At 51.4% G+C, this 25,346-nt stretch overlaps 2 protein-coding genes across 2 annotated transcripts in view; one reads left to right on the plus strand and one right to left on the minus strand.

Moving 5' to 3' along the window:
• Nucleotides 1–6,221: 6,221 nt before the first annotated feature.
• On the minus strand, nt 6,222–13,465 carry FOXA3 (forkhead box A3). The gene is made up of 2 exons (XM_082437193.1): nt 13,218–13,465; nt 6,222–7,877 (listed from the first exon to the last, which is right to left on the minus strand). Exons 1-2 carry the CDS (start codon nt 13,284–13,286, stop codon nt 6,891–6,893), a joined length of 1,056 nt encoding a protein of 351 aa, XP_082293319.1. The 5' UTR covers nt 13,287–13,465; the 3' UTR covers nt 6,222–6,890.
• A 779-nt stretch (nt 13,466–14,244) lies between these two features.
• The window catches only part of SYMPK (symplekin scaffold protein), a 33,472-nt gene continuing 22,370 nt past the window's right edge, over nt 14,245–25,346 (plus strand). The window contains exons 1-8 of the mRNA XM_082437173.1: nt 14,245–14,364; nt 18,309–18,432; nt 18,576–18,641; nt 19,947–20,000; nt 20,095–20,168; nt 21,858–21,984; nt 22,621–22,870; nt 24,578–24,748. Of these exons, the coding sequence (XP_082293299.1) occupies nt 18,328–18,432; nt 18,576–18,641; nt 19,947–20,000; nt 20,095–20,168; nt 21,858–21,984; nt 22,621–22,870; nt 24,578–24,748 (847 nt within the window). The 5' untranslated portion in view covers nt 14,245–14,364; nt 18,309–18,327. The remainder of the gene's footprint in view (nt 14,365–18,308; nt 18,433–18,575; nt 18,642–19,946; nt 20,001–20,094; nt 20,169–21,857; nt 21,985–22,620; nt 22,871–24,577; nt 24,749–25,346) is intronic.

Genomic DNA, 25,346 nt, shown 5'->3' on the forward strand with positions numbered 1-25,346 from the left:
TCAGTGCCAGGCTGGGGCCAGAGTGGAGGGGTTCTAGATTGATCTGGGGGATCAGTGAGTAGGTGAAGAGGCTTCATGAAAGGAGAGACAGAGACACAGAGAGAGACCCAGGGAAAGATGGAGACGACAGAGGTGGGGAGGGAGATGCAAAGAGACCAGCTCACTGAGAGAGAGAAGACAGAGACCCAGAGAGAGAAAAGGAGCTCGCTCGGAGATGAGGGAGATGAGGTAGAAACAGAGAGAGACAAACGTTCAGAAAAGAAAATTAGAGAAATATCCAGATGGGTTAAGAGAGGCTGAGATACACTGAGGAAATGCCAACAATAGAGACAGAAGGAGAGAGAAGAGCGACTGAGATGCGGAGAGAGGGAGGGAAGGAGGGAGGCTGTGAAATCAGGAAAAGGTACAGGTTTGAACTAGAGAGTTAAGACATCTTCAGACTCAAAAGTTCTGTGAGACCAAGGGGGAGAACAGAGCTCTGTGAAGAAGGGCAGGGCTGGGTCTGTCTTAGTCACTTGGTCCCCATGACCAGACCTGGCTCACTACTCACCCTCCAGTTCTCAGCTCAGCTGACCTCTCCTCCAGGAAGCCCTCCTTGACCCTCAGTCTGTGTCAGGTGCCATTTCTGGGCTCCCACTCCCCTATCCCAGCCCTGAGCATTCGAAATCATGATTGTCTGGGGACTGGACCGTGAGCCCCATAAGGGCAGGGCCAAGGCTGTCGCAGTCACCACTGTGGCCCCAGCATTGCCCCGCACTGGCAAGCTTAAAGGATGGATAAATTAATGGACTCCTTTCTTTCAACAAATGTTTATTCATCATCCACTGTGTGACAAGCCCTGCAGTAGGTGCTGTGGATACAGCAGGGAACAGAATGCATCCCCTGTTCTCATGGAGCTGACATTCAGGTGGGAGATACAGACCCATAAAATGTGACAGCCATGGCGGTAAATCCTAAGAAAAAATAAACCAGGGAAAGGAGATAGAGAATGGTGGAGATTGGTATTTTAAAGAGGGAGGTAGGGGGAATTCCCTGGCGGTCCAGAGGTCAGCACTCCATGCTCTCACTGCCGGGGGCGTGGGTTCAATCCCTGGTCAGGGAACTAAGATCCCATGAGCCACGTGGCCCGGACCAAAAAAAAAAAAAAAAAAAAAAAGAGGGAGGTAAAACTGAGATGAAACTAAAAACTAAGGGAGGTGAGTGAGCGAGCCACGGGCAATCTAGGGGGATAGCAGCACATGCAAAGGCCCTGAGGTGGGAGCCAGCTTGGTTCATTCCAGAAGCAAGGTGACCAGTGCAGCTATGGCATGAGAGAGAGTCATAAGATTGAGGTCAGAGGGATAGTAGGGTACGGAGTGTTGGGGGCCCTGTCTGCCATGGTAAGGACCTTGGATTTAGTTTTAATGGGAACAAGTAGAGGGTTTCAAGCACTGAGGGAAGGGATGAAGCAAATGAGACAGAAAAGGCAAGGAATCAGCTAGGATAGACAGCATCCCGTTCATCTCTGTGTCCAGGGCTCAACAGAGGGCCTTAGTACAGATGCCCAATGACAGTGTGCGCACAAGTGAATAAGACCCAAATTGACAGAGAAAGAGTCAGAACGACATTAGATGGATGGACAGACTCCCAGGGAGAAGCCAGGTAAGGACCCGGGGGACGCCCAGGGACAGCAGACACAGACAGACAGACAGCAGCCCAGCTGAGAAGTCCTATTCCTTCCAGAACCCTCCCCACCCGGAAACCTTCCCTGGAGCTGGAAAAATTCCCCAGGCCCCCCTGCCCGCCTTGCCCTGTGGCGTGCCCACTCACACCTCAGGCAGAGGAAGCTGGCAGGCCTCACAGGAACCTTTCTGTGAGGGGGGAGTAGAGGCGGGCGGGCGGGTGGCAGGGACGAAGGGAGAGGAGTGGCGGGCAGGCAGGCAGCGGGCAGCAGCTACACAAAGGCCCCAGTGTCTGCCCCTCCTGCCCCCGGGTACAGATATAAATAATATGTACATATACCTTTAAATATATATATATATATATACACACACACACACACACACACACACACACACACACACACCAGTGGGCTGGGGTGGGAGGCTGGGGGCCACACACTTCCCTAAGGACCCTGATATGGGAGAGGTCTGCTCCTGTGGGGCTTGGGGGCTCAGAGACCCACAGAGATAGTGACCAAGACTGAGAGGCTCGAGCTGAGAGGGGCACAGGGATAGAAGGGCGAGAGAGAAACTTACAAAGTGCGAGAGACAAACAGAAAGAGACTGGCCGACTGCGACGCAGTGTTAGAAACCAAGACTGGCTCAAATGGAGACAGATCAGGAAAGCAGAGAAATCAAACTTCACTGAGAAAAGACAGAAAAAGTCAGAGGTAGAGGGGCAGTGACAGAAGGACGACACGGATCATTCCTGAGAAAGGCAGAGACACAGAGAAACCCAGTTGAGAGGAAGTAGGGACAGAAAGAAGCAGAGAGGCCAGCAGACGTCCAGAGAGGGACAGAGAGAGAGGGAGAGAGAGAGAAGCCGGCAGGCAGGCAGGGCCAAGGCTGGGGGCTTGGGAAGGCTGGTGACCGTGGAGGGGGAGGGTCAGGGCACGTCTCCAGTTTAGGGGCACCGCCTGTGCAGCTCTGGTCCAGCGCAGTCCAGGGCAGGCTAAGGAGCAGGGAGTGGAGGTGAGGGAGGTGGCCCTTGGGTTCCGGATCTTGGTGTTTACCTGGGGCAGTCATTGCAAACAGGCGCTCAGCCTGGCCCATGGCAGAGTGAGGGTGGGATGGGCTGGGCCCCAGCTCTGGGCACCAGTGGGCCCGACACGCCCACCTGTGGCCTGGGTGGTGAGTAACACACACGGTGACACCTGGGTAGATGGTGACACACAGGGGGACAGACACGGTGACACACAGGGACAGATATAGGCAGACCCAGAGTGTCTGAGACATAAACAGACCCACAGAAGCCAGTGACAGAGACACACTGTAATAGACACAGTGACAGAGACCAGGACACAATGATGGGCAAACATAGTGTTAGGCTTAGAGACACAGCAACAAAACACAAGGACAGAGGACCCAGTGACAGACACAGAGAAGACAATGATAGAACAGTGACATACATGCATACCCAGTGACACAGCACTGCAACACCTACAGAAACCCAGTGAGAAGACACTGACACAGAGACGTACAGGCACACACAACACACACTCACACACTGATCAGACAAATCATGGAGTAACACAGAAGCCTGCAAACACCTTGACATTGACACAGACTCATAAACCTCCCTGGCTCCTGGCTTCTGGGGTGCCCCCTCGGCCTCCAGGAGCAGGGTGTGAGTGGCGGTGACCGTGAGGGAGGGCTTGGGACCCCAGGGCCCTTCTGTGCAGCTGTTGCCCCTCCTATGCTCTAGAATAGCGTCCTGGTTAAGGGCACTGGCTCTGGGCCTGGGTTCAAGTCCTAGCTCCCCACTCACTACCTGTGTGACCTTGGGCAAGTCACTTCATTTCTTCATGCCTCACTTTCCCCAGTAATAAAATGGGTGGTGGGAAGGATTGGGTCTATCGATTCTGTAAGATGCTTACATAATGCCAGACACATGGTAAGCCCTCATAGCTGTTGTTATTATTATTATTATTATTAATTATTATCATTATTTTCATCATCATCATCTCATGTCTTATACCCACAGGGGGGACCCTGCCTTGGCCTCTGTTTCCCCACTCACGGCCCCTCCCTTGGACTATGTCACCTAAAGCCCACAAGCCGTGCCCAGGTCCATCTGTCCCAGCCCAGGCTTCTCTGTGTCCCCATGGCTATCCCTTCAACCCTGATCCCTAGCGTCCTCATGTCTGTCCATGCGTCCCATGTCTGACTGCGGTACTTTTCCATTGCTGGCCACCAGCCGGCTGTCCCTGGGGTAGGGGTCACACCTGCCCACGCCAGCCGAGCCGGTGGCCACCAGACACCCTGACGGATGGCCCCACCCTCCCCCCCAGGACCCTACAACAACACCCGCCCCTCCGGCCACCTGAGGTCCCCACTGGGGCGGCCTGAGGCCTGAGCCTGGGGACAGGAAGCCCCAGGCCTGGCTGCCCTGAAAGCCTCTTTCAGCCTGGGCCTCCTCCCGCTGCCACCGACTCCTCCTGCGGAATAATATTTGGGCTGTTGGCCGGGGGGGCGGGGGCCAGATCCGGAGGCCGCCTGGGAGAAGCCAGAAACCGCAGGGCTTCCTGCCTCGGGCCGGCCTGACTCTGGGAGAGACCCCCAGGCCCGAGGGAGGGGGGTGGGCACCCAGGGAGACTGAGGGCCTTTCTCTCGACACCAGTTGTTTTTTCCAGGAACCAGGAGGAATTCCCCAGCCTGCCCAGGACAGCGAGGCTGGTGGGACGGCTGACTGGGAGCCAGCACGGCAGGGGGCGGGGGAGGGGGTGACACGCAGCCGGCAGGGCGGGCACGGTGACAGAAATAGAGGGCCTGGCCTGCGAGGTGGCAGGTAGAGGCGGAAACTCAGGGAGCTGGGAGAGAGAGACCAGAGGAGGGGGAGAGAGGCCAGAGAGCCAAAGGAGTGGGGGGAGGCGGACCCCAAGAGAGGAAGACCCAGAGCCCCCAAGGGAAGGAGGGAGCGATCCAGAGGCCCGGAGAGAGGGAAGACGGAGTCAAAGCAACGGAGAGGATGAAGAGAGAGAGCAAGGCAGAGAATATGAGAGACAGAGGCACAGAGAATGAGCGAGCATTTTCCCATAAACCAAGGGACAGAGATAAAGGCACAGAGAGAGATGTAGGGGCATAGATGACACTAAGAAACACAGAAAGATGGACACACAGGGACTGGGAGAAACATCTCTCCCCCTCCCCCGCTCCCTCTCTCTGTCTCTGTCTGTCTGTCTCTCTCACACACACACACACACACACACACACACACATGCACACACACACACGTGCGCGCACGCATAAAGAGACAGCCTTTGGTCTTTGAATGACTGACTGACTAAATGAATGAGTGGCTAGAGAGCCAACAACCAAGTAAGACAAACGCAAACTAAGGAAAACAAACCTGCTTCAGCCTGGCGGAATGACCTTGGCCCAGTCCCTTCCCATTCTGGGTCTCTGTTTCCACTCTGTGAAATGACGGGCGTGAGGAACACAGTTGTGTTTCACAGAACCATCCCTCGGAACCTCTGAACCACAGATATCAGACTCAGAGCCCAGGCAGAGACCTGGAGGAATAGAAACACCCAGACCCCAAACCCAGAGGCTCCCAGAAGCCCCCAGCACCCGAAGGAGGACCCAGTTCCTTTCCCACACACCTGCACGTGAAAGAGACAGACACGCCAGGGCCAGTCAACACACGCACACACACAGCCACAGCAGTCACAGGCACACAGCAAAGACAGGCAGAATACACAAACACGGACATACTTCTTAAAAAAAAAATACAGACACATGCTGATTCCCAGACATACACATGAAACACAAAATGACCCACAACGCCGATGTAGTCACACGTAGACTCCTTAAGGCAGCAGGTATGTAGACAAATGGACATACAGAGACACACATCCAACAGAGTGAGACCCAGAGGGTCCCAGGGATAGGTGTATAAGAGAACCACACACACAAAACAATAAAGGAAACACGCACACGAGTCTGATATCCCGAGACACCGACAGTAAGCACATACCCAGGGGAGGAACAGACATACAAACTCACACAGTTGAGGGATACAAACGATAGAGAACACCCTGCAGCAGACCACAGGGACCTCAATGGCCGAAGTGATATCCTAGGACCCACAGAGGCACAGGCGCACGCACGCGCACACATGCAAACAGATGAACTAACACACACCCTGTCTCCTTCAATTAGCACCCTGTTCGTCCCTTCTCCTCCTCCCTAGCTTAACCAAAAATCGAGCAGCCCCTGGGTTCCCTGAACCCCGGCGCTAGAGGCATGTGTCTGGAGAGTGGGGGTAGGGAGATGGCCTTGGTCACTGCAGAGCCACCTCCGCCTGCTGCCCTGGCCCCACTGCTGCAGGGGCTGCTATCTGTGAGCAAACTGTCCTTGGGGTCAGGGACAGCAAAGAGCCAAAGGTCAGGTCGATGCCTCCCCCAGCCCTTCCCCCAGAGGCAGCCAGCTCTTGGGGGCAGGAAGGAGAGGGGACAGGGGACAGCAATTCAGGTGTTCAAGCCTCACAGGGCCCACTCGCCAAGGAAAAGAGACATGCAATAAGAGGCAGAAATGGTGCCTTTAATGGTCATACACAGCCAGTATCCCGCTTCCCAGGCAAGAACCAGACTTCAGTAGAAATTCCCCACACCCTAACCAGTCCTTTCTGGTTTCTCCTGGACCGGAGCAGGGGATGGGCTCCAGGAAAAAACCGAGGAGTATCCTCATCGCCGTCCCTCACTCAACTCACACCAGAGACAGTGGTGACATGGCCAGCACAGGGGCTGTTGGTGGCCACCATGATGCACAGTGGTACACTGGTTACGTCAGCCGGTCAAGATGGGGGCGATCACAGCACCCAGTGGGCCAGCGTCACCATCACGTCCAAAGGCTCAGCCAAGGGGACGTGCATCACGGCGCCCAAAGGGCCAACCAAGATGTCATCCCAGATGGTGGCCATCAGGACACCCACTAGATCAACCAGTAACATCAATCAACATGGCAGTCTTCACAGTACTCAACGGGCCCACCAAGATGTCAATGGCAGTCATCACAGTAGCCAGTGGATCAACACAATGCCCACAGAGATGGCAGTCACCGCAGTGAGTAACAGACCAGCCAGGATGTGAACTGACAGGACAAGCAAGGTGTCCCCAGGAGGATCAGGCCCCGAGAGCCTGACGGTGTGAGCTACCGCCATACCCCACCCACGACGCCCCCACCCCCCTGCTAGGACGCGTTAAGCAGAGAGCGGGAATAGAGGCCCTGGTAGTAGATCCCAGGCTCCCCACCCTCCGCCCCGTAGCCCCCAAATCCCACGTCCAGTTTGGGAGGTGCTGGTGGTGTCTGTTCCGACATCAGGTTGTTGATGGAGAAAGGGTGGTTGAAGTTGTAGGGTGCATCCAGCTTCAGCTCCCCCGGGAGCTCCAGGCCAGTGAAGTAGGGTGTGGAGGAAGGGGCTGAGCCACAGTCCAGAGTCCCCACATCTTCCCCACCCTGGGCCTCAGGTTCGGGGGCTGGAGGCTGGGCCTGCGGCGGAGAGGCGACTGTGGCAGCGGGGGTGGTGGTCGACGAGGCTGACCCCGCACTGTTCCTGGAGGCGGAGGTCCCGCCGCCCCCTTTCTTCACCTTCTCCTCCAGCTTGAAGCGCTTCTGGCGGCGCAGGTAGCAGCCATTCTCAAACATGTTACCTGAGCTGGGGTGCAGGGCCCAGTAGGAACCCTTGCCCGGCTTGTCTGGAGAGCGCGCCACCTTGACGAAGCAGTCGTTGAAAGACAGCGAGTGGCGGATGGAGTTCTGCCAGCGCTGCTGGTTCTCCCGGTAGTAGGGGAAGAGGTCCATGATCCACTGGTAGATCTCACTCAGGGTCAGCATCTTGCCCGGCGCCTGCTGGATGGCCATGGTGATGAGCGAGATGTAGGAATATGGCGGCTTGGCATGTGCCAAGGGCCGCCGGTACCCTTTCGGCATCTCCTTCCCATGCACCAGCCCCGGTCCCGGGCCCCCATACCCTGAGCTGCTGCCGCCACCACCGCTGGCACCCAGGCCTGGGAAGGTGGGCCCCAGGGGTGCTGTGGGCGCTGGGGGCGCCAGGGGTCCAGTGGGCAGTGGGGAGGCAGGGAGCCCCCCCGGCGGGTAGGGAGAGCTCAGAGGGTTCAGGGTCATGTAGGAGTTGAGGGGGGCCATGGTGGGTACTGGGGTCACCGGAGAGTAGACCTATCGGGAAAGAAAGAGAAACGGCGAGTGGTGAGTCTCTACTCTGTTGGTAAGCAAAGGGTCACTGGACCCATTGTGTGTCCATCTGTCTGTCTGTCTTGCCTCCTCTGTAAACAGCTGTCTGTTGAAGTCTCTCTCTTTCCCCCCGCCTCATGCACCTCCCTCCCTGACCCCATCCCCCCACGCTCCCATATACTGAAGCTCACGCTTTAAGTGGTTCTCAAAGTGTGGTCCAGGACACCCTGGGGAGTCTCCAAGACTTTTTTAGGGTATCCATGAGGTCAAAACTATTTTCATATAATGAAAGTTATAAGATATGACTAGCCTTTTTCACTCTCTTTCCCTCATGAGCGTAGAGTTTTCCAGAGGCCACATGACAGGTGATATTGCAATAGACCAAATGTAGAAGCAGCTAGGAAAATGCAGCTGTCTTCTACTGAACCAGACACTAAAGAGATCTGCAAAAATGTAACTGTGCCACTCCTCTCACTAAATGTTTTGAAATAGTTATTTTAATAAAAATATATTGCTTATACTAACACATTGTTGCTATTTTAAAATGAATTAATGCCTATTTTTAAAACGCCTCAGTTTTAATTTTGAATGCTGTTAACAATCAATATAACCCCAATCAACAAAAACTGTTTGGGGTCCTCAATAATTTTAAGAGTGTGGACTTCCCTGGTGGTGCAGTGGTTAAGAATCTGCCTGCCAATGCAGGGGACACGGGTTCGAGCTCTGGTCTGGGAAGATCCCACGTGCCACAGAGCAGCTAAGCTCATGCGCCACAACTACTGAGCCTGCGCTCTAGAGGCTGCGAGCCACAACTACTGACCCCATGCGCCACAACTACTGAAGCCCGTGCGCAACTACTGAAGCTCGTGCTCCGCAACAAAAGAAGCCACCGCAATGAGAAGCCCACGCGCCGCAACGAAGAGTAGCCCCCACTCGCTGCAACTAGAGAAAGCCCACGCGCAGCAAGGAAGACCCAACGCAGGCAAAATAATAACTTTAAGAGTGTAAAGAGGTCCTGAGACAAAAAAAAAAAGAAAAATCAAGAACTGCTGATTTATCTAATAATGGAATCTATATGTGTACTTTTTTTTTTTGACGTGGACCATTTTTAAAGTCTTTATTGAATTTCTTACAATATTGCTTCTGTTTTACGTTTTGGTTTTTGGTTGCGAGGCACGTGGGATCTCAGCTCCCCCGCCAGGGATCGAACCTGCACCACCTGCATTGGAAGGCGAAGTCTTAACCACTGGACTGCCAGGGAAGTCCCTATATGTGCACTCTTGTCCATCTAGCCATCATCTTTTAGGTTATACAATTACACTTTTTATAGGTCAAAAGCATTTGAAAATCAAAACCCACATATTTCTACCTAATATATGTCATCTATTATATATCATCAAATCTAAGACATCACTTCGTAAGCTGCAGTATTATTTTAAGTATCAATAAGAATGGAAAAAAACACTGTCAATTATAATCCCTAGACACCATTGACTGTAAAACCCATTCCATTTTCAGATATGTTCAAATGGGGGGGAAATGTGCCTCTTAGCTCAGTGAAATACAGTAGACATTGCTATGTCTTTGTAAGTAACTATATAGTCTCTCAGTTATTCAATATTTCTTGGCCTACTCTGTGCCGGCACTGCTCCAGGCACTTCACAGCAAAGGTCCGCTTTCATCTTTACAACCACACTATGGGGGAGGCACTATCATGACACCCATTTTACAGCTGAGCAAGCTGAGGATCAGAGAGGTTGTCCAGGGGTCACACAACAAGGAAGGAAAAGAACGGGGATTCTGAATCCAGGCAGGCTGGCTCCAGATCGGTGCTCTGGACCAAGCTATAAAAGCAGTGACCAAGACAGACTGAAATGCCTGCCCTCAGGGAGCTGTCAGTCTAGCAGGAAGTGAACAAGATAAGCAAGGAAAATAGGACGCATGGTGGATGGTTATTTCTCTTTCTGTGTGCATTTACCCCTTTCATCCCCTGTCTTCCATCCTTTCTCTGTCAATCTTCCATCTGCCTGTCTGCCCCGCTCCCTCCCCATGAGGGAGGGTGGTCTCATGGCACTGGGGGCGGTGCTATAGCTCTGGTGGGAGCCACCTCTGCTATGAAATCAGTGGGTCCCATCTCATTCCCTTGTCACTTAAGTGTCTGCACGTCCAAAGGTCCAGAGAGAAAAGGGAAATGCCAGGGTCACTCAGGGAGTCAGGGGCAGGTGGTAACCAACCCAGGTCTGCGTTCTAGTAGAGAAACTCTCCCCTCTCTCTTTCACATGACTGTCCAGGTAGTTCTTTTCTCCTATGACGCTGAAACTCCCTGTGGCTCTGTGTGTATCTGTCCATCTCCTTCCCTGTCTCAGTACCTCTGTACTCCTTCCCTCACCCCCTCCCCACGTCTGTCTCTCTCCCCTCCCCACGCTCTCTCCCTTTCTCTCTCTGTCCTCATCTTTCTCTCCCTCATCTCCCCCGCCTCTGCCTTTCTTTCCTTGCGACTCTCCCATACCCCATCTCTCTCTCCCTCTGTACCCCCCCCCCATCTCTCGCATCTCTTTCTCCCTGCCTTGGCACTCTCTCTCTCTGTCTCTCTCTACCCCACTCCTCTCCCACCCTGTTCTTTCTTTCCCCTTCAGCACGTCTTTGCATCTCTCTGCCCCTTGCTTCAGCACCACCATCTCCCCAGAAGTCTCACATTGAAATTGGAGCCACAGCTACTCCCCTCCCCCACGCACTGGTCTCCCCCCACCCCCCCACCCCGCCCCGGGTTGGCTGGTTCTCGCCCCTCCCTAAGAGTAAGGGAAGAGGGTCCTTCAGAGAGAGGGGAGAAGGCGATGGACTCAGGGGGATCCACAGAGAGGTCCTAAATCCCTCTACAACCCCCTACATTTCTCCAACTCAGTCAGACTCTCCTGTATCACAGAGGAAGACAGACTGGGACCCCAGAGCCCTCCTCTTCTGGCTCCCCATCCACCCGGAAGTCCTCCTTGAGGTCTGACCTCAAGCACTCCAGCTGCCCTAATCCACCCTAGGCTTTCACATGCCTGGGGCTGGGATGAACCCCCAGTGTCCGGGTCTGAACCGGATCTCCCCAGCGAGGGCGGGGCTGAGATTGGGGGGAAGCCCTCAGGGGACCTGCACGCCCACCCCAGGAGGCTGGAATTTCTCCCCTTTCATTTCCTTATTGTCTCTGGAGGAGGGTGTGACAGGGAGAAGAAGGAGGCAGTGTGAAGCTACAAGCTACTTTCTAACTCTGGTCCCAGCCTAGGACCTCAAGCGGCTCCCCCCACACGCCAAGAGGCTTTAGGTTTTCCACCTCTAAAATTGGGGGGCAGTTGGACCAGCTGATCTGTGAGAACCAGAGGCCAGTGGCGATGCAATAACTTTCCAGTTTCCTTCCAGACAGGGAGCCAGCCTGGGGAGGTCAACATCACCCCAGCAGGAGGGGGTGGTGGGCAAGAAGTAGTTTGGGGGCCCCTTCAGTTCTCAGTTGCTGAGTGAGTGCAGATGTTTCTCCCCACATTGTTCTGACCCAGGGGGAGGAGGTCGTTCAGTTGATGGGAAAGCTGAGGAGACCCTCAGACAGTATGTCCACTTCCAGCCCCCTATATGTCAACTCTTCCAAAATATGCCCCCAAATGCTATCTCTAGACTGTCCCTCAATTTCAGAGACAATTTCCACACAAGTTGTCCCCTACTAAACGTCAGGTTTTGCCCCGAATAATGACTCCTTCAGCCTAGACCCCCGCAATTTACTTCTTAAGATATGCCTCCAAAACACTGATTTGTAGTTGGTACCCTTAAATCAGGTCCCCAGACTCTGAACTATGTGGGGGGTTCAGCCAGGATCCCCCAATACCTGGGAGTCTCCACCTCCAACCTGGTCTCTGCCTTCCCCACCATATAACTGACATCTCCAGCTGCCCAGGCTCCACCTCTCAACACTCCCAATCCCTTCCCTGCACCACCCCACGTGCACCTCACACCTCCACAGCCCCAGGACTGGCCCCTCCTGGGCACCTTGCCAAGCCCCGTAGGCCTGGGTATCCAGGAGTCTCACCCTACAGCTTCAAACCCCAGACCCAGGACTCAGGCACTCTGGGGCCCCTGTAAACCCCAGACCTTGGTCTCTTTGGAGAACTCAACCATTCCAGTCCCATACCCCACCTCAAGCCCACAGTCCCCTTCCATCAGAAACCCAGGTATCCAGACCCCCATAACCCTCTAACTAGGACCCCTCCACTTCACAATGTTGACTAGGGAGAGAGCACGCTCAGGAGAAGGAGTCCTTGCAGCAAGAGGAATGGGAGTTAGACCTGAGGAGGGACTTCCCGGCGGCTAGGGTGAGCGAATTAAGATACATCCCTGCCCCCTACTCCAGGGAAATCTTGTCCGAGATGGGACTGGTGAGGACATTAGCAATTAGTGGAGATTGCTGGAAGGTGGAGTGGGGGCGGGGATGGGGGGGTGCGAAATCTGAAACCCTCCAGACTCCAACAAGGAGAATCCCTGCTGAGGGTCTCTGATAACAATTAAACCACTGAAGTTCAGCTGGGAGGGGTGAGGGTCATTAGTAGGGATGGGGGGCTGGGGTGGAGACCGACCCCTCCACTGCCAATGCTGTTGCCGACATGCCCTGATCTCAGGATCCCGACTCTGACCCCTATCTATCCGAGCCCCAACTCTTAAATCACCTGTTATTTCACACTCCCCAGACCAAGCTTCATCTCTGATCACCTTCATCTCTTATACCCGAGCACCAGCCCCCATTTCTGACTTTGACGTAGTCGCAGCCCCAATCCTTATCCCGGAACCCCACTTTTTATTTCTACCCCAGACCCCCATCTTTAACACTAATTTCTAGTCATGAGCTCCCAGCTCAGATTTCCCTCAATGGTGACCTCCCTCTCCCATCTCTTAGTCCCTTATATTTTCCCCAGTTTTGAACCCCATTTCCTAATCCCCCAGCTCTGTCCGTATCCCGGAGTTCTGAGTCTTATCTTTGGTCTGTTAATTTTAATTCCTTGTACTTTGGGTCCCTGACACTCAGCCCTCACATTTAAGCTATGACTTGACCCTTGCCTAAATCTTCCTGACTCCCGTTTAAGCCCTCACTCTGACTAGCCTGCCTAAACCGCTCTCCCATGCATTGTCCCCCGTCCCTGACTCCTACACCTGGTCACCGTGTCTCTAGTTCCTCCGCTCCCCAATTCTATTTGGAGCCCCCACTTGAGTCCACACCCCGGTCCTTGCCCCCATTTAGGCCCGCACCCTGATTCCTGCCCCCCGCCCCCACTTCCCGCTCCGCCATCCCCGAGGACACACCTCGCCCGCCTCCGGGTAGTAGCTCCACTCGGCCAGGTCATGGGCCTCCATCTTCACCGAGCCCAGCATCCCCCGGGCCTGCGCCCCCACCCGCCCCCGCTCCGGCCCGGGGGGGAACCAAGCGCTTCGGATCTCTCAGCCGGCACGGCCTGAGTTCCGACCGGCGCCCGTCTGTCCGACCGCCCAGGGTCCCAGCCTTCCCGGGCGCCGCGGGAGGCGGCCACGCTTTATAGCCGGGACACCCCCCCCGCCCCCCCGCCCTAGCCCTCGCCCTCGCCCGCCCTGGGCTCCCCTCCCGCCTCCCCGAGGGCGGTGCGCCCGGACTGGGGCGCCCCCTGCGGGATTGCGAGGAGACAGACCTCAGGCGCCGGGAGCCGCAGCCCGGGGACGCGAGAGCTGGAGATGGCTGACGAATGAGGAGCTACAGGTGGGAGACATTGCTGATACTAAAAGCCTCGAGGGCAGAACTCCAGGGCCCTTCTATCCAGGGGGTTTCATCATCTCGACAGGAGCAGGCGAACAGAGCCCAGCAAGTCTGCCGCGGAGGAAAGGAGGCTCAGAGCCGAGTGGTCTCCAGGGGTCCCGATGTGTTACTATAAGAACCTGTAGGAGCTCCTCGAAACCACATTTCCCATTGGACGGACTGGAAGACTGAAGCTTCTGATAGCTGGAAATGCTCCATACTGTGTAAATGGTCAGGATCAAGGGTTGAGGGGATCGAGGCCTCTGCTCAGACCCCGCTGAGGAAACAGACCACCTTCCAGACCTAGGAGCTTCGCCTCCCGGACTCTCCACTCTCTCTAACACCTGCCGTCCAGGGACCCAGAACTACTGTGAACTCCATTTCCCAGAAGCCTCTATCCCCCTTTCCTTCCGGACCCCGTCAAAGGACTACATTTCCCAGGAGGCATGGCTCCCGAAAGCCGGAAATGAAGGGCTGTCCCGGCGTCGTAGGGGGCGGAGAGCGGAAGGCCTGTCGCGCGGCAGAAGGTAGGGGCGGGGTACTGCCGCAGAGTGGACTCCATTTCCCAGCGACCCTCCGTGCACGGCGCGTGCGCAGTGTCACGGCGGCGAGCGGAAGATGGCGGTGGCGTCTGTGAAGAGGCGCTGCTGAGGGGGCGCGAGGGGGACGGAGGCCTGATCCGCGGTGAGAGGGGGGGCGGCGTGGGGGCCCGGGGACGAAGGGAGGAAGGACCCTGAAAGGGCAGGGGCGCTGCCGGGGGGAGTGGGGACGCTGAGAGGGGAAGGGAGCAGTGACGCTCGGGACCCCAGTTTCTTCCCCAGTTCTGGACCCTCCCGTGGCTCCCCAGTGCCCTCAGGGCAAAGTTCCAACGTGGCCCCCAAGGCGCGTCCGCCCTGCCGGCCTCAGCTCTGCCTCTTTGCTCGTTCCTCACGTCGCACAGCTGCACTGGCCTTTCGGTTCCTGAGACTCTCCATACGCCTTCCCGCCTCAGGCTTTTTGCACATGCCGTCCCCTATGTCTGCAACATCCTTTTACTCATTCCGCCTGGCTGACTCCCATTCATTTTTCGGGTCTCGGCACCAACGTCACTTCCTCTGCGAAGCCCTCCTTTCCCGCTCTCCGTCCCGAAGTCCGCCTCTTAAACACTCTTATAGGTTCCTGTGCCTTTCCTTCATGTCACTTGGCGGGGGGTCTCATTTGTTATTGGACCTTTATTTGTGTGGCTCTTTAGTTATGTCTGTGACCATGAGCTCCATGGAGGCAGGGAGGTGTGTGTTGGTCACCGACGTGTTTCCCAGAACAGCGCGGTCACGCCGAAAACTCCCAGTTAATGTTCGTTGAATGATGAAAGATTTCCGTGGGGCCACTCTGTGTATATGCGGGGAGTCGTCATATTCCCAGGTGGGAGTGGGGCGGTGGGACCGGGAGGGAAGGGGAACCAATGATTGTTGGTAATAGCAAAAGACTACAAACACCCCAAATGTTCTTTAGTAGGGAGACTGGCAGAGGAGAAACACAGATAACAGCCACATAATAAAATATCATGCAGCTGTAAAAAGGAATGAGGGAAGGGGGGCAAAAAAGGAATGAAATATAGAGAGTGGGCTCCAGCATATATTAAGTGAAAAGCGAAATGAAAGACAGTGTTTATCATACGCTCCTTTTTTACAGAAGAAAAGGAAATATGTATATACGTTTAAAAAATAAAGAAAGAAACCAAAAAGTGGAAGAGGAAGAACATGGTAAAAAGTTTGGGTGGATCACTGTGAAAGGTTCATCGTGAAGAAGTTCACTGTGTTCTGATGGGAAACAGCAGTATACTGGATTGTTGGGAACGGACCTAGCGGGGGGAAGCAGTTCCTTTAGAAAGGCAGTCCAGCACAGCAGTGAGAAGGCTGGATTCGGCAGCCATACTGCTAGGTCTACATCTTACAGGTTGTGAGCCTTTGATCAAGTGATTTTACCTCCTTGGACTTCAAATTTCCTCATCTGTAAAATGGAAATTAAAAATAGTACTTAGCTTGGAATATAGAAAAATGGTACAGATGAACCTGTTTGCAAGGCAGAAATAGAGACACAGATGCAGAGAACAAACGTACGGACACCAAGTGGGGGGGACGGGGGGGTGGGATGAACTGGGAGATTGGGATTGACATATACACAGTAATATGTATAAAATAGATAACTAGTGAGAACCTGCTGTAGAGCACAGGGAACTCCACTTCACTGTACAGTAGAAACTGATGCAACACTGTAAAACAACTATACCCCCATAAAAAAAAAAAAACAGTACTTCAAAGAGTTGGTGTTGTGAGGTTTAAATAAGTTACTGTGTGTGTTAGAATTGTGCGCAGCACATATTAAATGTTCAATAAATATTAGCTGTTATTTTTCAAGCATTCTAGAGCCAAAAGGTAGGGATACTAAGCCCAGTGATTGTAGAAGCCCTTTGGCATTCACGCAGGAGATTTTTATTGAATACTTACTAGGTGCCAGCTCTGTTCTGTGCTGGGGATAGAGAAAGTGAACACACACACACACACACACACACACACACACACACACACATACATATCTCTGCCCTCATGGAGCTTATAAATATGTAGTGTGTTGATGATAATAAATGCCACGGAGAAAAATAAAGCAACACAGATGGGGACGGAGAGGAAATGGAAATTTGAAATGGGATGCTCAGAGAAGACCTCATGCTGGGATATTTGAGTTGAGACCTGAAGGAAATAAGGAGGGAGGGAGTTGTGCCAGTCTCTGAGGGGAGGGGTATCCCAGGCAGAAAGAAGAGAAGCCCTTGGAGGAGAAGGCTTGGAGGAAGGGGTATGATTGGCATGATGACAAGGAGGCCGGTGTTGCTGGAGCAGGGAGAGCCGAGAGGGAAATGAGGGCAGAAGTAGAAGGGACCAGATCACATAAGGTCTTCTAGGCCTTGGTGAGGAGTTGGCTCCGACTCTGAGCAGGATGTGGGGATGACAGGCAGCAGGGAGACTAGGAAGGAGGTTGTTGGATAGTCATTCATTCAGCAGATACCTGTTGAATAAACTACTGTGTGCAGTAAATCTCTTTTAAAAGATGCACCTTTTTCACCCTCCTCAAATTATTGTTAACAGTTTATGCAGTAGCCTTCTGAAACTAATCTACTCCTCAAAATCGTCCTGAGAGGGAAACACTGTTACCATCCCTGTTTGACGGAAGAGGCAGCTGAGACCCAGCTGTTGCTTGCCTCCGGTCATTCTGTGTATACATACACAAACTTGACAAAAGTCAGTTGAATTGTATACATTCTTCTGTGATGCAACAGGCTGTCACTGTCATCTTTTCATGATGATAATACATTGAGATCCAACCTTTTTTTTTTTTTTTTAACTATATTCTCCCGTTCTACTTTCTGGTTTCTCCTTTCAGTTTTTTTTTTTTTCTTTTTTTAACATATATACATGTTTTCCTTTCTTTTGTAAAAAGGGAGCATACAGTAAACATTGTCTTCACTTTACTTGCTTTTACTTAAAATGTGCTAGAGCCCACTGTTTATCAGTGTATAGAGAGATTTTCCTCATTCCTTTTTTTTTTTCCTTCCCTCATTCCTTTTTATAGTTACATAGTGTTTTATTATGTGGATGTATCATAGTTTTTCGGCCAGTCTCCCTATTTGAGAACATTTGTGTTGATAATAGTCTTTTTTTTTTTTTTTTTTAATAAATTTATTTATTCATTTTTGGCTGCGTTGGGTCTTCGTTGCTGCACGCGGGCTTTCTCTAGTTGTGGCGAGCCGGGGGTACTCTTTGTTGGGGTGCGAGGGCTTCTCATTGCGGTGGCTTCTTTTGTTGTGGAGCATGGGCTCTAGGCACACGGGCTTCAGTAGTTGTGGCTCGCGGGTTCTAGAGCGCAGGCTCAGTAGTTGTGGCACATGGGCCCAGCCGCTCCGCGGCATGTGGGATCTTCCCGGACCAGGGCTCGAACCCGTGTCCCCTGCATTGGCAGACGGATTCTTAACCATTGCACCATCAGGGAAGCCTGATAATAGTCTTCTGCTATTAGGAATAGTGCTGTAATTCATACCCTTCTTATTTGTTGATTTTGCCAGTGTGACTTTGGGACAGATGCCCAATAGTCCCCCGCCCCCGGCCTTTTAAAGCACAACTCCATAGTAATCCAGAAAATGGCAGAAATATAATTTAATTAGGCCTTCTCTGATGCATTGAGTACTTAACTACGTACAGGACTCTGACTGGCGCTCCTCAGAGCCATGTTTTAGGAAGCTCGCTCTGGTGTCCAGTCCAGAGTACAGCCCTGATGGAGAGACAGGAGGCACTGAGACCAGTGAGGTGGCTGCTCTGTGTTCCTTTGTTCAGTCATTCAGCAGGTGTTTGCGGTCAGCCCGTTATATGTAAAGTACTGGAGGTGAGGCTCGGTACTCCATGAGGTCCTGCCTCTGAGCTGGGAGACATCAGTCTCCCCCAAGTTGCAACCTCATGGACACGTACAGTCTGATCCAGACTCTGGAAGGGGGAGGGGCTTCAAAAGACCCAACAGAGACCCAACAGGCTAGAAAGGAGGGTTGAGCCCTTTGCAGCTAGTGAGGTAAGGTGCAGAGCTTGGTCTATCCTCTTCTCCAGGGAGTACCAGGCAGCAACCATGGCAGGCAGCAGCGGGGACAGCGTCACTCGCCGGAGCGTGGCATCACAGTTTTTCACACAAGAGGAGGGGCCGGGCATTGATGGCATGACCACATCAGAGAGAGTGAGTATGGAGAGGGGTTTGGAGTGGGGCGGCACAGGCCCTGTCTTTGGGCCATGCACCTCTAGGTGGCAGAACCCAGGGAGCGCCGTCAGGGCTGGGCTGGCAAGGTGAGTACTGTCACATGCCTTTCACCTTCCTTCCAGGTGGTGGATCTCCTCAACCAGGCAGCACTGATTACCAATGATTCAAAGATCACAGTGCTCAAACAGGTGAGGGGAAGGGGGTGCTGCTGGGCTAAGCAGGACAAGGGGAGCCAGGATGGGAACCTCTGGAAAAGAAGACACTGGTAATAACACTAGTGTCCACAGTTAAGCACTTGGGATATGCCTGCCATGGTGCTCAGTGCTATTCGGCCACGCTGTCATTTAATTCTCACAAAAACTCTGTGAGGCAGGGTAATTTCTTCCCTGTTTTATAGAGAAAGAAGCAGAGTTTCAGAGCTTAAGTTAGCCCAAGGTCACTCTGCTAGCAGCTGGCTGAACTAGGACTTGAATGCTGGATTCAGACTCCAAATTCTATGCTCTTGATCCTCGTATTTGCTCTCTGCCAGGGTCCTATCCAGTGGGGAAGACGTGCAGGTCACCAGACAGTGAGGACCCGGAGTGGGCAGGGATGGGATGGAGGAGCCCAGAGGGGTGTGGAACCCAGAGGGAGCTTCTGACCCAGCCTAGCGGTGGGGAATCAGGGAGAGCTTTTTAGAATAGGGGCGTCTGAGCTGAGACCTGGATGATAAGGAGAGAACCAGGCCAAGTGAGAGAGGGAGAGTGTCTTGACCGGAGGGCATAATAGCTTGTTCAGAGGCAAAAGAGGGCATGCGGAATTGGGGAGGCAGGTGGAGTTCAGAGGTTGGGAGGTCAGGTTGCCTGGGTGAGGACCCCAGTTCTACTTGTTCAGCATGTGGCCTTGGGTAGTCGATTCCACCTCAGCAGTAGAGTGGGGTCCTGACGGGGCCTCCCTCGTGGAGTGGTTGTCAGGGCTGTTCAGCAGTGCCTTGGGTCATAGGCAGTGAGCTTCTGTGAAAATGTTTTTGGGAAGGGCTTATTCCAAAGAGTCTGGCAGGTACAAGGGCCTCAGAAAATGTGTTCTCATTGTCATAAAATGCCTGATGAATTGTGACAGTTGAGTGGGGAGTAGAAACAGAAGGAGAGTGGAGAGAATTGCTGGGTGAGCCTCAGGAAGGTAGGAGTCCTGCAGCACTTCCCTGTTTTCTTTAACCTCCATCTGTAACACGTACTCACTATCCACCAGGACCTGCGCCCTGTAGCATCTTATTATTGAAGCCTCACAACAGCCCTATAAGTTGTTGTTTACGATTCCCATTTTACAGAAGAGCAAACTGAGACTCAGGGGGAGCCACTTGCCCAGGCCATGGTAGGAGTGGCAGAGCCAGGATTTGAATTGAGCTTATCTGCTGCCTACCCCTGTGCTGTTTTCTCCTACATGTTCCTGTCTGCACTGATTGGACCCTGGTTTTATATGTGTGTTCCTCCTTCCCATCCCCAATCTCCTTCCAGGTCCAGGAACTGATCATCAACAAAGATCCCACACTACTGGACAACTTCCTGGATGTGAGTGACCGACAGGAGAGAAAGGGTGTGGGTGTAGGGATAAGGGAATGGATCCTGGTGCAACTCTGACCTACCTTCTTCCTGACCTTGGCAGGAGATCATTGCTTTCCAAGCAGACAAGTCCATTGAAGTGCGCAAGTTTGTCATCGGCTTCATCGAGGAGGCATGGTATGGGGCGGTGCAGGGAGCCCCTGGGACCACCCCTGCTGGAGTCAGCCTCCTTGGCGCCTGGCCCTGCCCTGAGAGTCTTGCCCTCTGCTTCTCAGACCCATTCTCCCTCCCATGCACAGTGATTCCCCAGCAAGTATTTAATAAGGTCGAAATCTTGGACTCATCCACAATTCCTCTACTTCTCCTACACTTCACATCTGCATCATCAGTAAGGATTATTGGCTCTACCTTCAAATTGTAAACAGCATCTGACAATTTTTCAGCTACTTCCCTTGCTGTACTAAATACTTTACCTACTTTGTTATTCGATCCTCAAAATAACACTGGATTATTTGTTTGGCACATTTAACTGAAGACAGAACTGTGACTCAGAGAGGTGAAGTGAGTTTCCTAAGGTCACACAGCCAGTATGTGGCCGTGCTGGGATTTTAACCCGTGTCCATAACACCATTGCCCAAATTCTCAGTCTCCACCTTTTACTGGGAGAATTTTTTTTTTCAGTTGAGGTATAGTTGATTTATAATATTATATTAGTTTCAGGTATACAACATAGTGATTCAAATTTTTTATACATTATATTCTACTTAAAGTTATTGTAAAATATTGGCTATATTCCCTGTGGTGTACAATATATCCTTGTAGTTTATTTATTTTATACATAGTAGTTTGTACCTCTTAATCCCCCTACCCCTATCTTGCCCCTCCTCCCTTCCCTCTCCCCATTGGTAACCACTAGTTTTGTCCTTTTTTTTTTTTTTTTTTTTTAAGGTATAGTTGATTTACAATATTATATTAATTTCAGGTATACAACATAGTGATTCAGAATTTTTATAGATTATTACTGGGACAATTTGTGGTAAGTTTTCTGAGTTTGCCAAAAAACTTTTTGTTCGACAGATACGTATCACATAACTGCTATGTGCCAGGCATTTGTGTCAGACTGTAGGACTGTAACAGTGAATAAAAACAGGTATCGTTCCTGCCTTCATGTAGCTGACAGCTGAGTTTCATATTTTTGACTAATTAGCTTAATAATTAAATTCAGATTGTAACGTGTTATGAAAATACACATTCTGAGCTCTAGGTGTAGCATTGAATTTATTCATTCACTGAATAAATATTTATTGAAGGCCTTTCATTTTTTCCTTCAACAAAAAATGAGACTCTGCTAGTACTCAGACTAGAAAGGGTCCCCCACTTTCAGAGCCCTCAGACTTAGGTAAACAAATTAGTAAACAAAACCAGTGATTACATAAAGCAGAGTGCTTTAAAGTAATAATGGCTAGTATCTATTGAATGCTTTCTATGCTGTTCTAAGAACTTTACATGTGTTGTTGCAGTTTTCACAGCAAGCCTTGAGGTAGGAACTATTCTAAATGAGACACAGTTACTTATCCAGATTTACAGTTGTCTGGCTCTGCTGCCCCTTATGTGAACAGCAGGGCCCTAATAATAAAGAACAGTGGGGGTTACAGGACCAACCTAGACAGCGTTCGCGGGCAGCTCTGTCTGAAGGTGCCAGGCATTGTTCTCAGCTTCCAGCTGTGCTGGCAAACAAGACAGGTGCCCACCTCCGTTCCAATCTCCTGACACACTGACCCTGATTCACCTTTCCTTGTGGACCCCAGGCTCCCATCACCTGCCCAAAAACCACCTTGACCGTGCCCTTTTTCCTCCATCCCCTAGCAAGCGAGACATTGAGTTACTGCTGAAACTGATCGCAAATCTCAACATGCTCTTGAGAGATGAGAATGTGAATGTGGTGAAGAAGGCCATCCTCACCATGACTCAGCTCTACAAGGTGGCCCTGCAGGTAAGAGCTCCCTCCCCACCTGGGGCTGTCCCCGCCTGACAGGTCTCATTTACAGACTCATCTGTTATAGTTCAAAACCAGCGTCAGATCAGATTCGTTATGAGCAAGACGTGCTGTTGATCTTTAGGAAAAGACAACAAAGGGGTTCTAATGTCTAATGGTCAGGGAGTTGCCATTAACCCATCCTTCCATCCATCTGTGCATTCATTTGTGCATTCAACAAACATTCCCTGAGTACCTCCTTTGTGACCAAGATGGGCCAGCCAGGTCCACACTGTGGTGTGATGTACATTAACATTAATGAAAGGAATGAATCCATTTAATCTCTGCCACCACCTTGTGAGGTTGGCACCGTTGTTCCTTTGGCTTCCTTAAGATCTGAGTCTTCATCACTCTGGGTTGTCGCTATCTGTGAACCTTGTGAGGGCAGGACCAGACCTGGCTTGGTCACCACTGGGTCCTGTCCCCAGCATCACCTAGCATGGGGCCAGAGACAGAGTTGTAACTCAGTGAACATTTCTCCAGTGAATGTATTCATCATCATTTATGGATCTCTGGGAGTTGGTGGAGTTGGTGATTGATGTCTTTTCCCCATCTGTCTGTCCGTCTGTCCATCCCTCCCTGGCCCACTCGCAGTGGATGGTGAAGTCACGGGTGATCAGCGAGCTCCAGGAAGCCTGCTGGGATATGGTGTCTGCCATGGCTGGGGACATCATCCTGCTGTTGGACTCTGACAATGACGGCATCCGTACCCACGCCATCAAGTTTGTGGAGAGCCTCATTGTCACCCTGTCGCCCCGCATGGCTGACTCGGAGGTGCCCCGACGCCAGGAGCACGACATCAGCCTGGACCGCATCCCTCGTGACCATCCCTATATCCAATACAGTGAGTGCCACCTATCAGCTGGTGCCATTTGTCAGTCACTGCACTGGCTCCCTTCCTCTCCTTCTCCCCCTCACCCCCTTTTTTCTTGGTTTTTCATTTCTGGAGTCAGTTTAAAACAGTGCTTAAGAGCCCTGATGCTAGGTTCAAATCTCAGTGTTACCACTTACTCATGTGAGCTTGGGCAAGTTACTCCTCTCTGAACTTTATCTTCTTTTTGTAAAATGGAGGTGATAGTAGTACCCCTTTCACAGGTTTGTTGGGAGGTTCCATGAAGTCGTGAGCACTTAGTAGTAAATACTAGCTAGTTTTACAGTTTTTCTAATTGCAAATTATAGAAGTAGTACATGCACATTACTGCAATGTCAAGCAATAAATATAGAGGGGTATAAAGGGAAAATACCCCCTCCCCAAGTCCTGCTTACCAGAGATGAATACTGCTAAGAGTATTGTTTTCTTTCAGACCTTTTCTATGCAAAGATATTTATATGTATATATTCATAGTTTCTGTGTCTGTCTGTTGGCCCTGTTTTTACAGAAAACAGGGCCATGCTTTATACTTCAACTGAGAGGCATTAGAGTGTAGTGGCTTGTATTTGAATCTCTGCTCTACCATTGAGCAACTGACCTATTCTCTCTGATCCTGTTTCTTCATTGGTAAATTGGGGGTCATTATTATGGCATCTACTTTAGGGTGTAGGTATGAGCATTTGGTGAGTTAATGTGGCTGGCATAGTAAGCATTCCACAAATATTAGCTCTTCTTATATGTTGTTTGACAACCTTTTTTTTTAATTAATTAATTAATTTGTTATTTTTGGCTGCATTGGGTCTTCATTGCTGCATGCGGGCTTTCTCTAGTTGCGTTGAGTTGGGGCTACTCTTCGTTGCAGTGTGCGGGCTTCTCGTTGCGGCAGCTTCCCTTGTTGCGGAGCATGGGCTCTAGGTGCACAGGCTTCAGTAGTTGTGGCACGCGGGCTCAGTAGTTGTGGCTTGCGGGCTCTAGAGCACAGGCTCAGTAGTTGTGGCACACGGGCTTAGTTGCTCCACGACATGTGGGATCTTCCCAGACCAGGGCTCGAACCCGTGTCCCCTGCATTGGCAGGCGGATTCTTAACCACTGTGCCACCAGGGAAGTCCCTTGACAACCTTTTGAACTCAACAAAATTATCTTGTTACATCTTTTCCTAACAATATCATGTTCAGATGCTACAAAATATTCCATAGTATGGTTACATCACATTCTATTTTTTTTTCACTATTTCAGATAATGTGGCATCCAGTATGTTTTTGCATAAGAAATGTCAAGATATCTTTCACAGTTGTTAAGAGTTAACTTTTGGTGACTGGATCAAGGAGCGTGGTGATAAAAAGAACTTTGAGTTCTTTGTCTGTGTGTGCACAGACATATACATATTCAAAGTTTTACATCAGTGTAGTTCAGACAGTCAGATTCCTTATAGTTGGATATTTTAAATTATTTCTGCTTCTTCACTATTGCAAGCTCATGCTTTGAGCAGCAGCTCTAAATTTTTATACTCATTAATAGTCTTATAGTCAGACTCATCAACCACTAAATTTTCTGTGTTTTTTCAGCCATTCACAGCCATCCGTGTATGAGGATCTTTCTCCTTTTGGTCCCAAAGGCTGCTCTCTCTGGAGGCCAGGGAGAAAGGGCCCTACTAACTGGTTCTCTTCTCTCCCTCATTAGATGTGCTGTGGGAAGAAGGCAAGGCAGCCTTAGAGCAGTTGCTCAAGTTCATGGTGCACCCCGCTATCTCCTCCATCAACCTGACCACAGCCCTGGGCTCCCTCGCCAATATTGCCCGCCAGAGGCCCATGTTCATGTCTGAGGTGATTCAGGCCTATGAAACCCTGCACGGTAAGTTGGTCCCCTCCTTCTCCCCTTCCCCTGTCCACAGACCAGGCTCCTCTATTCTGAGGAAATGTGAGCTAGGTAGTGGGCCCATAAGGGATTCATCATCAGTCTAGTAGGTTGTGGACACAGGGAAGGATTCTCTAGGCTAGACATGTATATTTCGGTGGTTGCATGTGACAGAAACTTGGTTCAAAGCTGATTTTAATATTGAGGTATGTGTGGGTGAAATGACCTGGTTGGTGTCTGTGAAGTACTTTAAAATACTCCAGCTCTGCCCTTCTCTCCCCCAAAAAGCAGGGAGGATCGATGTGCCAAGATCAGCAAAATGTTGATGGGTACATGGTGATTCATTATACTGTTTTCTCTACTTTTGTGCATGTGTGAAAACTGAAAAGTCTGGGGTTGAGGCATGAGTGTGTGCAGATCATGAATCCCTCTCCATCTCCTGGCTCTTATGTGTCTCCTTCCTTGGGGTAGCAAAGATGGCCCCCAGTTGTTACAGGCTTCCATTCCATCTCCTTGGCAACCCCATGGGAAAGAGAATGTCTCTTCCCAATCATTCCAGCAAAGGTCCAAGGGCCATTGTTTCTGATTGGCCAAG

The sequence above is a fragment of the Balaenoptera physalus genome (assembly GCF_965194825.1).
Source record: "Balaenoptera physalus genome assembly, chromosome: 19".
NCBI classification, from domain to species: domain Eukaryota; kingdom Metazoa; phylum Chordata; class Mammalia; order Artiodactyla; family Balaenopteridae; genus Balaenoptera; species Balaenoptera physalus.

What these genes read in the sequence shown, in the direction of transcription:
- FOXA3 (XM_082437193.1), bottom strand. Translation starts at nt 13,286, where the DNA reads ATGCTGGGCTCGGTGAAGATGGAGGCCCATGACCTGGCCGAGTGGAGC. An exon ending in ACTACCCGGAGGCGGGCGAG is followed by an intron (nt 7,878 to 13,217) that starts GTGTGTCCTCGG and finishes CTTTCCCGATAG; the next exon opens with GTCTACTCTCCGGTGACCCC.